The sequence below is a fragment of the Stenella coeruleoalba genome (genome assembly GCF_951394435.1).
Source record: "Stenella coeruleoalba genome assembly, chromosome: 11".
NCBI lineage: Eukaryota > Metazoa > Chordata > Mammalia > Artiodactyla > Delphinidae > Stenella > Stenella coeruleoalba.
The window spans coordinates 98,824,552-98,837,792 of NC_137157.1; the positions used below are offsets into that span (position 1 = coordinate 98,824,552).

The window sequence follows — 13,241 nt, forward strand, 5'->3', positions numbered from 1 at the left end:
TTCGGTGACACCCACTTGGCTTCAAAGAACTGACTGGTTCGCTGCTGCCAAGCGATGGAATTATTGTGACAGAACAGGACGGTAGGAGGCATGCGAGGGACAGGAGTCTGAAAGAAGAATGGCAACACTCATGTTTTTATATAAATCCCTTTTATTTCTGTAGTGTACAAAAGGTATAAATATGATTCATGTGAAACCGGTCACCTGCACGATCAAGCAAGAAGGATGTGAAGCCGGGGTGTGTGTCTGCACCAGAGCGGGCAGGAGGAAGCAGGGCCAGATCCAGTCCCCCCCGGCCCCCCTTCCCCAGACACTGCATATTCTCCAACAGGAGACGAGTGAACAGCCTTCCATTTTCAGTGTCAGGCCGGTGGTCCCGCGCGCCTGGCAGGCACCTGATGAGTGAGGCACTTGAGGGGAAGCAGCCGTGTCAGGGCAGAGCGGGTGGGACTTACCCGTGGGGTGAGCCGCGGGTCTGCTCATCCCCCGGGTCTCTCTCCTTCCCGCTGCTATTTGATGTGGAGCAGGGATAGGAAGCAGGGACAGAAAGGAAGTCCACAGAAGGGACGGGACGAAGCGCAAGGCGCCGATGCCTGGCCCCAGGCTGGCAGACAGCTTGGCTGGCCACGAGGCCTGGGAGGTGACCGACGCCAATGCAGAGCTCGCGGTGTTCCTGGATCCTCAGGACTCGGATGCACGCGGAGGCCGGGAGCTAGCAGCAGAGCCGTGTGATTTGTGGGGAGAGGCTAACAATCGGAACGACTTAGCAAAACTCTTACAGTCTGTGAGGAAAAGTGACAGGACGTGATCCGCCAAGGATGAACCAGGCCTCAGGGGCTGATGACACTTAAGCCAAGAAGAGAGGCCCGAGCTCTGCCAGCCAGGCCCGGTCCTCACCGCTCCGGGCAGCGACAATGGCAAGTTCTCTCCCCTCCCACGCGGGCTGCAGGTGAGTCTGCACTAACGGCTCCACAGTAACCAGCGGGGACGCACTCCTGGGCTGGAGGTGGTGAGGCCTCTGTCAAGTCCCTCAGTCGTAAGCAGACTGGCCACCTCTAGAGGTTGTGCTTGCAGGCCACCCTGCGACTAAGACAAGCACGTAAACTGCTCGCATCACTGATCACAAACTGGGCCAGAGCCACTCTGAGCCTGCAGACAGCCAGCCGGCCCTCAGGGAAGGGGGACCGTGACACGGTGCCTCCCGAGCTGAGGGACGGTGGCTGGCTCTGGGGAACGGGCACCACACTCCCCCACAGAGACGGCAGAGAGGAGCGCTTCTCCCAGGGCCCCCCCCCACCACGGGTGAGGAATGATCACCAACGGTAAATGACACTCTGGAAACCACCGTGGCCAAAGCAAAGACAAGGCTACGTCACAGCGCATGAGGCCGGGTGCCGCTTCAGATCCGACCTACAGGCCTGCACTTCCTGGAGGCACCGTCCCCACTCAGGTGCTCTCACGACACGGCCGTTCTGGAAGATGGCCAAGCCCACAGGGGGCAGAGATACCCTACAGCCGGGACCGGCCTGCCGCCCACTTACAGAAAAACTCTGCACACCTGGAGCCTAAAGGTAATTCAGGGAACGTCCCTCTCTGAAAAGTTCTGCAAAAAAAGCGACCCAAGTACTGAAGTGTGAGAAGCTGCCTCTGGCTGCAAGTCTCCAAGCACAGGATTCTGACCGCTGGGCGGCGCCTTCACAGTCACCGTGAGCTCTGGACAGGCTCTCACCCGAGTCAAGCTGTGACCCCGACCAGGGCCGTGAGACCCCGAGAAGGGTGTGTGTGTACAGATATGTGTACACACATGTATGTGCATCCGTGCACGTGTACATACATACTCTCAGGGACCATTCCAAAAGGGGGGCCTGTCACTCTCCGTGTCCTGGGCAAGCGCAAGAGCGGCGGCTGCGTGCTCCAGAAGCCCTGCAGAGAGGAGGCCCAGCGCCTGCTCGGCCGTCATTCACAGGCCAGCTTGCTGTCGAAGCTGGAGAGCCCGATGGCAAAGGCCTGGAGCGCGCACAGCGGGTAGCTGTAGTCCAGGGTGAACACGTCGTCGGCCACACGTCCAAACTGCATGACTATGTAGTCAGCTAGAGGCAGAGAGAGATCGGGACGTCAGGAGGTAAGGAAGACATCCTCCAAATAGGTCTCTTTAAAATGGGAAACCCTTAGAAAGATGGAAAAAGGCCTGACCGAGAGTGCCTACCGAGCACGACCAAGGCTCTACTGCGACTCCACTCGGCTCCCTGCACGGACCAGCAGGAAAGGGCAAGTTGGGGGGCAGCGCAACCTCGGGGGGGGGGCCGGAAGGGCAAGGAGGGGCAGCACAAGCTCGGGGGAGCCGGAAGGGCAAGGGGGGGCAGCGCAAACTCAGGTGGGGGGCCGGAAGGGCATGAACCTTTCCTGAGGAAGGGCCTCTGCCTCTGCCCCCCCGAGCAGCACCCCCAGGACTCCTCCGGTTGCCACAAGAGACCTCACACGCTCCTGCCCTCAACTCAGCGGCTCAGACGGCTGACTGCAAGACTGCAGCTCTGTCTTTCCGAGGAGGTCATTTCTTCCTTAAATCATGCTCTCCTGAGTATAACTTCCTACCAATGAAAGGCAATGCTCATTTCCGAATCCTGTCAGAACACCTCTCTTCCTGGGGCTTACGGTCATTTTCGTGGACTATCTGGAAGTTCTTCACAGAGGCCTGAGTGACCCGGCCGTGGAAGTTCAGGACGTAGGACTGGGTGTCATCGTTCCAGACGGGGGACTTGTTGTGCAGCTCGATCAAGTTCTCCATGGCTTTGTCCTGCCACTTTGAAAGCAGGCTCTCGCGGTCCTGTAGGAGAGGGGTGTGTGCTGAGGACCATCGCAAAGCGCTCACCCTCAAGGCTGCTGAGGCGGGAAGCAGAGCAGGGGCCTACTTCCTCCGTTTCAGCAAGTAAAACAGAAACAGAGCCCAAACTAAGCCAGCTTTGTTGGATTCTTATAGAATAACTAGCGTTTCTCTTTGCAGACCCAGTGCTTGCAAATCAACCACGTCAGCAACAGCACCTACCCCGAGGTCTGGAGGGCTGGCTCTCCTGAGGAAGAGTGGCCACTCCAGGCTGGGCTCGGGAGGAATCAACACTGTTTTCTATTCATCTTGCCTGTGTCGCAGTCTTGTTGTTACAGTCCTCTGTTGATGAAATATGCTCTTACTTACATTTCGTGGCTGAAATGGGATTCGTTCATGATTCATATTCATCCCTGGGATGATCACAGACATTTTCCTCGGGCCTTTAAATCCGAGTACATTTGTTTCCTGGAAGAGAGGGAAATAAACAGGAACTTGAAACAGAAATGAAGATGAGGCCTCATTCTTTTTTCTTAATACCATGCATTGCCTTTCTATCGATCTACCTCTCTATCTATTTATGGCTGCGTCTATCTATCTGTCTATCTATCTATCTATTTATGGCTGCGTCTATCTATCTATCTATCTATCTGTCTATTTATGGCTGCACTGGGTCTTCGTTGCTGTGCGTGGCTAGTGGGGGCTAGTGGCGGCTACTCTTTGTCGTGGTGCGTGGGCTTCTCATGGCGGTGGCTTCTCTTGTGGAGCACAGGCTGTAGGCACACGGGCTTCAGTAGTTGTGGCACAAGGGCTCAGCAGTTGTGGCTCGCAGGCTCTACAGTGCAGGCTCAGTAGTTGCAGCGCATGGGCTCAGTAGTTGTGGCTCGCAGGCTCTAGAGCACAGGCTCAGTAGTTGTGGCACATGGGCTTAGTTGCTCCGTGGCATGTGGGATCTTCGCGGACCAGGGATCGAACCTGTGTCCCCTGCGCTGGCAGGCGGATTCTTAACCACTACGCCATCAGGGAGGCACACAAGACCTCATTCTTAACGCAAGGCCCTCCTGGGCACGTAAAACGGGGACAATATGGAGAGCGCTCAACACTATTCTATTACTTCACTGTAGTTAAACAAAGAGAGACGGAGAATCAAGCCCAGGAAAATAAGACTGTTTCCTCTTTTTAAACCTAATTTGAACATTTGAATTTAAAACACTCTCTAGGCTTGAAACCCTACTCTTACTCTTTAGCTTTAAGTGAAATTTCAGAAAATTATAAGCAAACTGTCCAATTTTGTCATCTTCAATAAATATATATTTCCCAGTGAGGACACGGCACTATATGATATAGAGTGAGAATTACAGTTTAAATTAAATAGGACCTGTATCTGGAGATAAAAAAAATCAAATGCCCGTCAAACCAGGCAGATTATATATGAATAAAATAACTACATTAAATACATGGATATATGTGTATTCATATACATACACACAAAGTCATGCAAAGGTAAAATATTTAATTGATTCTGAAGCTAAGAGAAAACATCTGTACATTATAAAGTGTTAAGTCAAATGATTCTCAGTCACTTAGATAAAATCTCATGGGAATCAAGTGATGAGATTAATTCCAACCGATGGAAAGCTGAGACTTTGGGATCAAAGGAACAACTGAGTCGGGTTAATTCCTTCTTGCTTCTTTGACTCCACAACTTCACATGCCCACTACGCGCCAGGTCCGTGTTCACGTGGACAGCAGTGAATGGGACTTTACGAACTGGTAGAGAAGGATGGTGCTGAAGAAGCAGTCTGGGGCACTAGAGAAAGCGCGGGGAACCGAGGGGAGCATCAAGCACATCTAGTGTCGGGAGAGACCCCTCTGCTGACGCTGGTGGACAGGCAGAGGCAAGGAGGGGCAGGGCAGGCTCTCAGGTGGGGCGCAGGGACGAGAGGAGCCGCTAGAATGACGGGAACGCACAGGAAGCGTGCCCCCGGGGAGCCGGAAGGGAAAGGTGCAGTGTCCAGGCTTGATTCTGGACTCAAGGGGCAGCCTGAGAGGATTTGGAGCAGGACAAGAGCAGCACGAGCTGGAGCTGGACCGCTCAGCAGCGGCTGTACAGGATGAACCAGGTCGAGAGGGCAGAAAGCAGAGACCGGCTTCCAATTTACGGTAACCGCGAGCCAACGGGTGAGGGGTAGCAAAGGCCTGCGTTAACATGGCGGCATTGGGAAAAGAGAAGAGGAGATGAGTGAGGGCCGGCTGAAACAGTAAATACAGCTAAACCTGGCAATTCGTAAATAACTCGAGTATACAGAAACAAGCTTGGGAGGGGGACTGCAAGCCCAGGGCTGGGACGCCAGGAGGCTGAGGAAACGGGAGGCGGCACTCACGTAGCAGACGGCGGCCAGCTCCTGCCGCACACAGGCCTTTTCTACCAGACCCTGGGCCTTGGCCGGGCTGACACCATGGTCATAAACTGTAAACTTGGTCCCCATGAGGTTGGACCTAGAATCAAGAGAAAAAGCCACCACAATGATCTGTATTTTTCTCCCTTACAAACACAAGCTAGGAGAGGTATGGGACAGCCTCTCGGCCCACTCTCCAAAGGTCAAGGGGTCATCATCGCTTTCTCAAAGATCTAGCCTTAAAACAAGGAAGGGCCTTAGACTTTCTATTAACTTTATTTTTTTAGATGACATCGACCGGCTCATTGTAAAACCGATATGGACTGTTCTGAAACTACAGGAGTCAAACCATCAGAGGAGCAGGACAGGATGCAAGGCTGCTCTCACCTGAGTTTGCCAACATAACTTTCCCCCTCACGAGACAGATCTGTTGGGTCAGTGGAGATGAGGTAGTTGGATGTTTTGCTCTTTTTCCGCTTTCTACCTGCAAGAAGAAATATCTAGAAAAGGAAAAAAATTTTCAGTAAAAAATGCACTCAAGAGAACTGCCATGTTTGTCCTACCTATTTAGTTAGCAAATATTTAGCAACTGCCTATCATGTACCAAGCAGTCCATCTCTGGGTCTTGTTTTTTAAAAAAACAGGTTTAATTCACTTTGACTTTTCTTGCAGAAAAACGATGTGGTGGCCACAGCTGGAGCCTGGGTCTCCCGCACGCAGACTTGGTGTGGGTCATTACAGGATGCTCAGTGAACCCGTGACAGGGACAGTCAGTGCACATGGTCTCCCTCCAGAGCTCGGGGGTGAGGCAGCCTAGGTCTTGGAGACAGCACAGAGGTGGCCTTGGCAAAGCTGCCCTGGCCAAGGTGCAGCATCGTCCACGCCGGCCAGCACCAGCTTCTCAGGCACAGCGGCTGGGATGACGCCGGTGTCCAAGGGCAGGATGAGAGGCACCGGCCCAGAGCCACAGTGGCCGGTCAGCCTGCAGGGATGGTCTGGGGCTGGCCGATCCTGTTCCCCCAGTAGCCTCACCACACGAGGACTACAGAGAACTTGGCCAGAACGATGGCCTCACGATGGCAGTGGTGATCTCCTTGAAGCACTGAACACCCAGACCAGCATCTGTCCACTGCAATCCCCAATAGCAACAAATGCCTTGACCCTGGGCCGCAGGGCAGAAGGGGTTATGCTCGCATCATTGTCAAAACCTCATCCTTGAAGGAGGGATGCTTCCAGGGAAGAGTCAGTCGTCTCGGATTCCCGGATGGATGAGCAGAAGAGAAGGGTCTCCTCCAGAGCCCTGACCAGGCGGCCCAGATGGGTGAGGGGTAGCCAATCCTTGCCCCCGGCCCTGACCCCGCGAGCTCTGTGGCCTCGGGCCCCGGAGGGGCCTCCATGCCCTATCGTAGCACCAGTGTACCTGCCATTTGGGGTTCTCTGGGAGAAGACCAATCTCTGGGTCCTCATCACTTTTTCTAATCCTCATAATGCTTCTCAGAATTCACTATCAAGGTTTCCCTCCTGCACAATTTTTCTAAATTCACTAGCTTGATTCTCCATATCATTATTTACAACTTTATCCCTAAAGCCTCCAGTGACTTTTTTAAAAAGCTTCATCCAATTTCATGAGTAAGAGTCTTTCCACCTTTGGAAGAGGCAGGACCCTGGACCCTGTGCTTCCCATCCTCCCTTCAACGGCTTTCCTGATGCTTCTTGCTGCATTTTGTATGTTGTTGTTCTAAACTCCTGTGACTTCCGTGATATGAGTACTGTCGTATTTATGCATCCTTCCCAGACACTCCTAGACTTGGACGATAATAAGGAAGCAGGAGAGGGCGGTTACTAAGGGGAGGGGGCACTTTGGAATCCAACAGATACAGGTTTCAATCTGGCTCTGCCACTTCTTAGTGTGTTCTGGGGCATTCCCTAAGCTGCGATGAGAAATCCTACCCTACAGCGTTGTCATAGGGTTGTCGGTAATAGTATACAGAAAGCATTTAGCACACACCTGGTAACCGTAAACACTCAGTAGATAGTGGTTATAGCAACATTAATATCTACTATCATCATCTCATTTCTAGGCTCTTTTTTTTTTTTTTTTTTTGCGGTACGCGGGCCTCTCACTGCTGTGGCCTCTCCCGTTGCGGAGCACAGGCTCCGGACGCGCAGGCTCAGCGGCCATGGCTCACGGGCCCAGCCGCTCCGCGGCATGTGGGATCTTCCCAGACCGGGGCACGAACCTGTGTCCCCTCCATCGGCAGGCAGACTCTCAACCACTGCGCCACCAGGGAAGCCCACATTTCTAGGCTCTTAAAATCATCCACTTAGACCTGGTATTATAAAATACATTGTTCATTAGCAAGTATTAACTGCCTCAAATTTATGTATAAAGTAAATTAGAATTTCTAGGATGAAAAACAAGACATTCCACTTGCATGTTTTCTGTTTTTCCAATTCCTCCTATTCCCTAAACCCTTCTTTCTTCCACACTGTCATAATCAAAATCAAAATCAAAGAGCACATGGGAAACTCCCCCACCCCAAAAAAGGGATGGAGGTAAAAATAATTACATTCAAATAGTCTCTTCCATCTTCTTACCTTCTGGATAAAACTTTCTCTTTGCGGGGTGGGTAGGTTTTGACTATTAGACTATGACCTCTTTGAAGACAGTGAGAACACAGCACTTGGGAACTAGTAAGTACAACCTAGTTCCTGTCGAATACCGGTGCTCCCCCATCCCCACCCCCCATCGTAAGACCATCAACGACCCAGCCCACAGAACTCTTCCCTCCATCTCAAGATCTGTCTTAAGAACCACTTCTCAGGACTTCCCTGGTGGTCCAGTGGTTGCGAATCCACCTTCCAATGCAGGGGACGCAGGTTCGATCCCTGGTCGGGGAACTAAGATCCCACATGCCTCGGGGCAACTAAGCCCAGTGCCTCAACTACTGAGCCCACACACCCTGGAGCCCACGTGCCACAACTAAGACCTGACACAGCCCAAAAAAAAAAAAAAAAAAAAAAAAGACCCACTTCTCATACCTTCCGATTTTCATCCTTTTCCAAGTGCATATAGTAGGTAGGGAAAAGCCCCCGATCCATTCCTTTTTTATCCCGAGTTATCCGACACTTCACTGTGACACCTCGAGGGGCAGGACTGTATGCGAAGCCCTCTAAATTCTCTATTTCTCCCAGCTGATTATCAGTGTGCTGGGCTGCAGTTCCGGAAGCTCCTGTATCCTGAAAGAACAGCCACATGTGAGCAGTAGGCGGCTGGGTCAGGAAACCTCATATTCTCTTTGAGAAACACTTAAAGGACAAAATAGCTTACTGATTCACCCATATGTCTCAGTCTTCTGACAAGGTAGGAAAGAACTCTGAGAAGTTAAATAGGTATACGAATACTGGAAGTAATGAAGCAGCAAAGTATGAAAATGGGATACGGCTTCACAGAAGCTGGTTCAAGACACAAGAAATTAGGGAGTCGTGTACTTTAAGTGTAACTTCCAGCTTAACTCTTTGAAGCAGCCTTCATCCAGTAATGGCATTTAAATTCCGGAGATGTTTAGGAAGCAGTGAAATTAGCTCAGAGGAGGAAGTTTCAGAGCTACATACTGTGGCTGGCTTCTGGCTGGATGCAGAACTGGGTCTCTCTGCCTCTGAAGAGGATGAATGAGATCTTAGTTTTTTCCCTTCTCCTTCCTCCCCATCAGTCTCCTCCTCATCAAAGTTCAAACTCCCTGAGATCCCTGGCAGAAAGGGAGAAACTGTCAAAAAGGGCCAGAGACCTTTGAACCAAATATAATTTTAACTTCCTTGCTTAAAAATTCCAAGCTGTTCTGACTTAAAACATGGCTATTTAATCCAAATTTTGACAATTCTTCCTTCATATTCTCACCTAGATCCATCCCTTGTTTTCCCTTCCTGCTGTTCCCTTCCCTAATTTATCCTCTTTTGCAAATCATATATCTGATAAACAATTAATATCCAGAATATATAACTCAACAGCAACAAAAACAAACCCAATTCAAAAATGGGGGAAGAGGGCTTCCCTGGTGGCACAGTGGTTAAGAATCCGCCTGCCAATGCAGGGGACACGGGTTCGAGCCCTAGTCCGGGAAGATCCCACATGCCGCGGAGCAACTAAGCCTGAGTGCCACAACTACTGAGCCTGCGCTCTAGAGCCCGCAAACCGCAACTACTGAGCCTGCGTGCCATAACTACTGAAGCCCGCGCTCCGCAACAAGAGAAGCCACCACAGTGAGAAGCCTGCACACCACAGCGAAGAGTGGGCCCCGCTCGCCACAACTAGAGAAAGCCTGTGCACAGCAACAAAGACCCAACGCAGCCAAAAATAAATAAAAATAAATAATTTTTTTTAAAAAATGGGTAAAGGACTTGAACAGACATTTCTCCAAAGAAGATACATAAATGGCCAATAAGCACATGAAAAGATGCTCAACATCACTAGTCATTAGGGAAATGCAAATCAAAATCACAGTGAGAAACCAACTGACAATCACTGGGATGATTATTATAAAAAACAAATTCCAAAAAACAGAAAGTAAGTGTTGGTGAGGATGTGGAGAAACTGCTGGTGGCAAATGCAAAATTATGCAGCCACTGTAGAAAACAACATAGTGGTTCCTAAAAATATATATACAGAATTACCATATAATCCAGGAATTCCATTTCTGGGTGTACACCCAAAAGAACTGAAAGCAGAGGCTCAGACAGACACTTGAACAACCAATGTTCACAGCAGCATTATTCACAGTTTTCAAAAGGTGGAAACAACCCAAATACCCACCAACTGATGAATAAACAAACTGTTGTATATACATAAATAGAATGTTATTCAGCCTTAAAAAGGAATGCAATTCTGACACAGGCTACAACATGAATGAATCTTAAAGACATTATGCTAAGTGAAGTAAGCTAGACACAGAAAGGACAAATACCTTATGATTCTACTTCTATGAGGCCTAGAATAGTCAAATTCATGGAGACAGAAAGTATAACAGAGGTTGCCAGGAGCTGGGGGTGGGGCGGGGGACGGGGAGTTGGTGTTTGATGGGGACAGAGTCTCAGTCTGGGAAGATGAGAAGGTTCTGGAGATGACGGTGGTGATGGCTGCACAACAACGTGAATGTACCTAATGCCACTGAGCTGTGCACTTACAAACGGTTAAAATGGTCAACGCTACACACACTTTCCCGCGATAGATGTCTCTATCAGTCACTTCTTTGTTTTCCTACATCTTTTTCATGGGTAGTCTTGTGAACTAATTTGAGTTGGGAATGTTGTTGTTGTTGTTGTTGTTTTGCGGTACGCGGGCCTCTCACTGCTGTGGCCTCTCCCGTTGCGGAGCACAGGCTCTGGACGCGCAGGCTCAGTGGCCGTGGCTCACGGGCCCAGCCGCTCCGCGGCATGTGGGATCTTCCCGGACCGGGGCACGAACCGGTGTTCCCTGAATCGGCAGGCGGACTCTCAACCACTGCGCCACCAGGGAAGCCCCTGAGTTGGGAATGTTTGAAGTACTACCACCTTGGACCTTTTAAAGAAAACTTCAAACTATCTGATTAAAAACTATTTTTTCATTTTATCCTCACATTTATATGAGTTTGAGGAGGAGGGACTGGCAAGTCGTATTTTTTGTTTTGTCTCTTGCTTGTTTATGGGACACAAAGTGTGCTGTGTGTTATAAAAGAAGCACGACACTCAGATTTACACGTGCGAGGATGATGCTCCAGGAGAAGCACTTCTGCCCAGGAGAAAGGGGCAGAGCTATGGGCGAGGCCCACCTCGCTGTTCTCTGTGGTCTACAAGGTAAAGCCACCCCTCATACAATAGCTGGAAGAGCCCCCAAGTCACACATGAAGGAGACTGAACAACAAGCAGTGCTGCCCACATTCATCCACCTCAGAGGAGGGACAATGATGGTCTGTTTTACATAGTTCACAAAATAAATGGTATCAAGTTTTTCCCAAGGACACCCAAGGATAAGACTAAGGCTAGTTAAAAAATTAATCTCAAGTGAAAACATATGTCCATACAAAAACTTATGCGTAACTATTTATAGCAGCATTATTCATAATAGCCAGAGTGGGAACAACCCAAATGCCCATCAACTGGAGGAACAAAACGTGGCTTATCCATACAAGGGACTGTGATCCAACGACAGAAAAGAATGAAGCACTGACACAGGCTACAACGTGGATGAACTCTGAAAACATGACGCTAAGTGAAAGCCAGGCATAAAGGGCCACACAGTGTATGACTGATTCTGTTTATACGAAACACCAGAATAGGCAAATCTGCAGACAGAAAGTAGACTGGCGGCTGCCCAGGGATGGGGAGTTGGAGGGAAATGGGAAGTGACTGCTAACAGGTATGTAGTTTCTCTGGCGTCAGACAACATTCTAAAATTGATTGTGCTGATGGCTGCAGACCTCTGTGAATATACTAACGAACCAATCAATTGTTCACTTTACATGGGTGAATTGTACGGTGTGTGAATTATACCTCAATAAAGCTATTATTTTAAAAATTCTTTGGTTTGTGAAGGATATTTCTTTCTTTCTTTTTTCTTTCCTAAAACGTTAACTTTTGGGGACGGGTAGCAAAACGCATAAAACTCTAGGGATCTCACTCTCATATGGATACTCAGTCCTACGTTTTCTTCTTTTTTTTTTTAAATTGAAGTATAGGTGATTTACAATGTTAGTACTATGCTTTCAAATGCCATATTTGTACCAAGAACTCAGTTCATGTGAATACATGTTTTAAGATGGAGATCAAGGGTTTCTCCCAAACTTGTAAGACAAGCAAACTGGATCCCCACTTGAGGAACGTTATCTTCCAAACTGACACTTCTTAAGTCTTAGTCAAGAGAGCACTTCATGGCTTCTATGGTCCAGATGCAACTTGTTCAGACTCAAAAAGGCATTAACCCATCTGGTCCTGAAAGGCCAATTCTGAGAAAGAACACAGCGGTCATTTAACAGGGCAGAGTACAAGGGACAGCTTGGTATTTACAGTAAGGGATCAGGAGCTAGACTAAGACTCAGAAAATCTAGGTCTGCCGCTATTCAGCTCAATGACCTGGGGTAAGTAATCTAGCTTTTGGTTAAACTGAGAGTTCTCCTTGCTCTGGCTCCTCCACATCTTTCACTGTCTCTTGTTATAATAACGATAGGAAAGTAACAGAATTACCACGGCCACATTCATGTTACAGACAGGGAAACTGAGGCAGAGAAAAGTTGTGCTGCTTTCCCCTTTACCAGCCAGAGGTGGCAGAGCTGAGACTCCAAACCACGCTGGCTGGCCCCAGAGCTGAGCTCTAAAGCACGCCACACCCTGCCCCAGTTTCCGCAAATACATCATGCTCTATACACCTGATGCCTCTGCTAACGTCATTTCTTCTGCCCAAGTTTGCCACCTAACCAACTAGCGGTGTGATCTAGAACGAATTACTTAGCCTTTCTGAGAGCCAATTTTCTTACATGTGAAAAGGAGAGGCTGACACGTGTAACCCCTCACAGTACTGTCACAAATACTGAGATAAGGTATGTCAAGTGCCTGACAAGCAAAAGACATTCACAGTGTCAGTCTCCAGCCACTCCTGGGCTGACAGCTGTGCACAGGAGCACACGCACCCCTCACGCCTCAGCTTAGTCGCCACCTCCTTCCATGTGGTTCTTGTCCCTCTCACTGCCCCGCAGTGGAGTTGTATTTCTCCTGCTTTCTACTCTATACACCAAAATACAGCTCGAGATCAGGCCATCAGCCAAACTATCTCATTAGCCTTCCTGCTTCCAGACTTGCCCACTCCAATTCATTCTTCATAGTGCAGATTAATTTTTCTACAGCCCAAATCTGCTATCATTCCACCTTAAAATCCCACATAGGTTCCTGTTACTCTTCACAGGAAGTCCACACCCTAGCTCGGCCTGTAACACCCAGTGTAATCGGAGCCCGCCCACCCCTCCAGCCCACGTCTCTCCAGGCCCCTTCCCACC

General features: G+C 49.5%; 1 protein-coding gene across 3 annotated transcripts in view; it reads right to left on the reverse strand.

The window, feature by feature from the left end:
* Positions 1 to 201: 201 nt before the first annotated feature.
* The window catches only part of TULP3 (TUB like protein 3), a 42,751-nt gene continuing 29,711 nt past the window's right edge, over positions 202 to 13,241 (reverse strand). For all 3 annotated transcript variants that reach the window (XM_079938595.1, XM_079938596.1, XM_079938597.1), the window contains exons 5-11: positions 8,836 to 8,969; positions 8,263 to 8,460; positions 5,608 to 5,720; positions 5,206 to 5,320; positions 3,191 to 3,289; positions 2,653 to 2,824; positions 202 to 2,090 (exon numbers count right to left, since the gene is read on the reverse strand). In XM_079938595.1, coding sequence (XP_079794721.1) covers positions 1,957 to 2,090; positions 2,653 to 2,824; positions 3,191 to 3,289; positions 5,206 to 5,320; positions 5,608 to 5,720; positions 8,263 to 8,460; positions 8,836 to 8,969 — 965 coding nt within the window. In that variant the 3' untranslated portion in view covers positions 202 to 1,956. The remainder of the gene's footprint in view (positions 2,091 to 2,652; positions 2,825 to 3,190; positions 3,290 to 5,205; positions 5,321 to 5,607; positions 5,721 to 8,262; positions 8,461 to 8,835; positions 8,970 to 13,241) is intronic.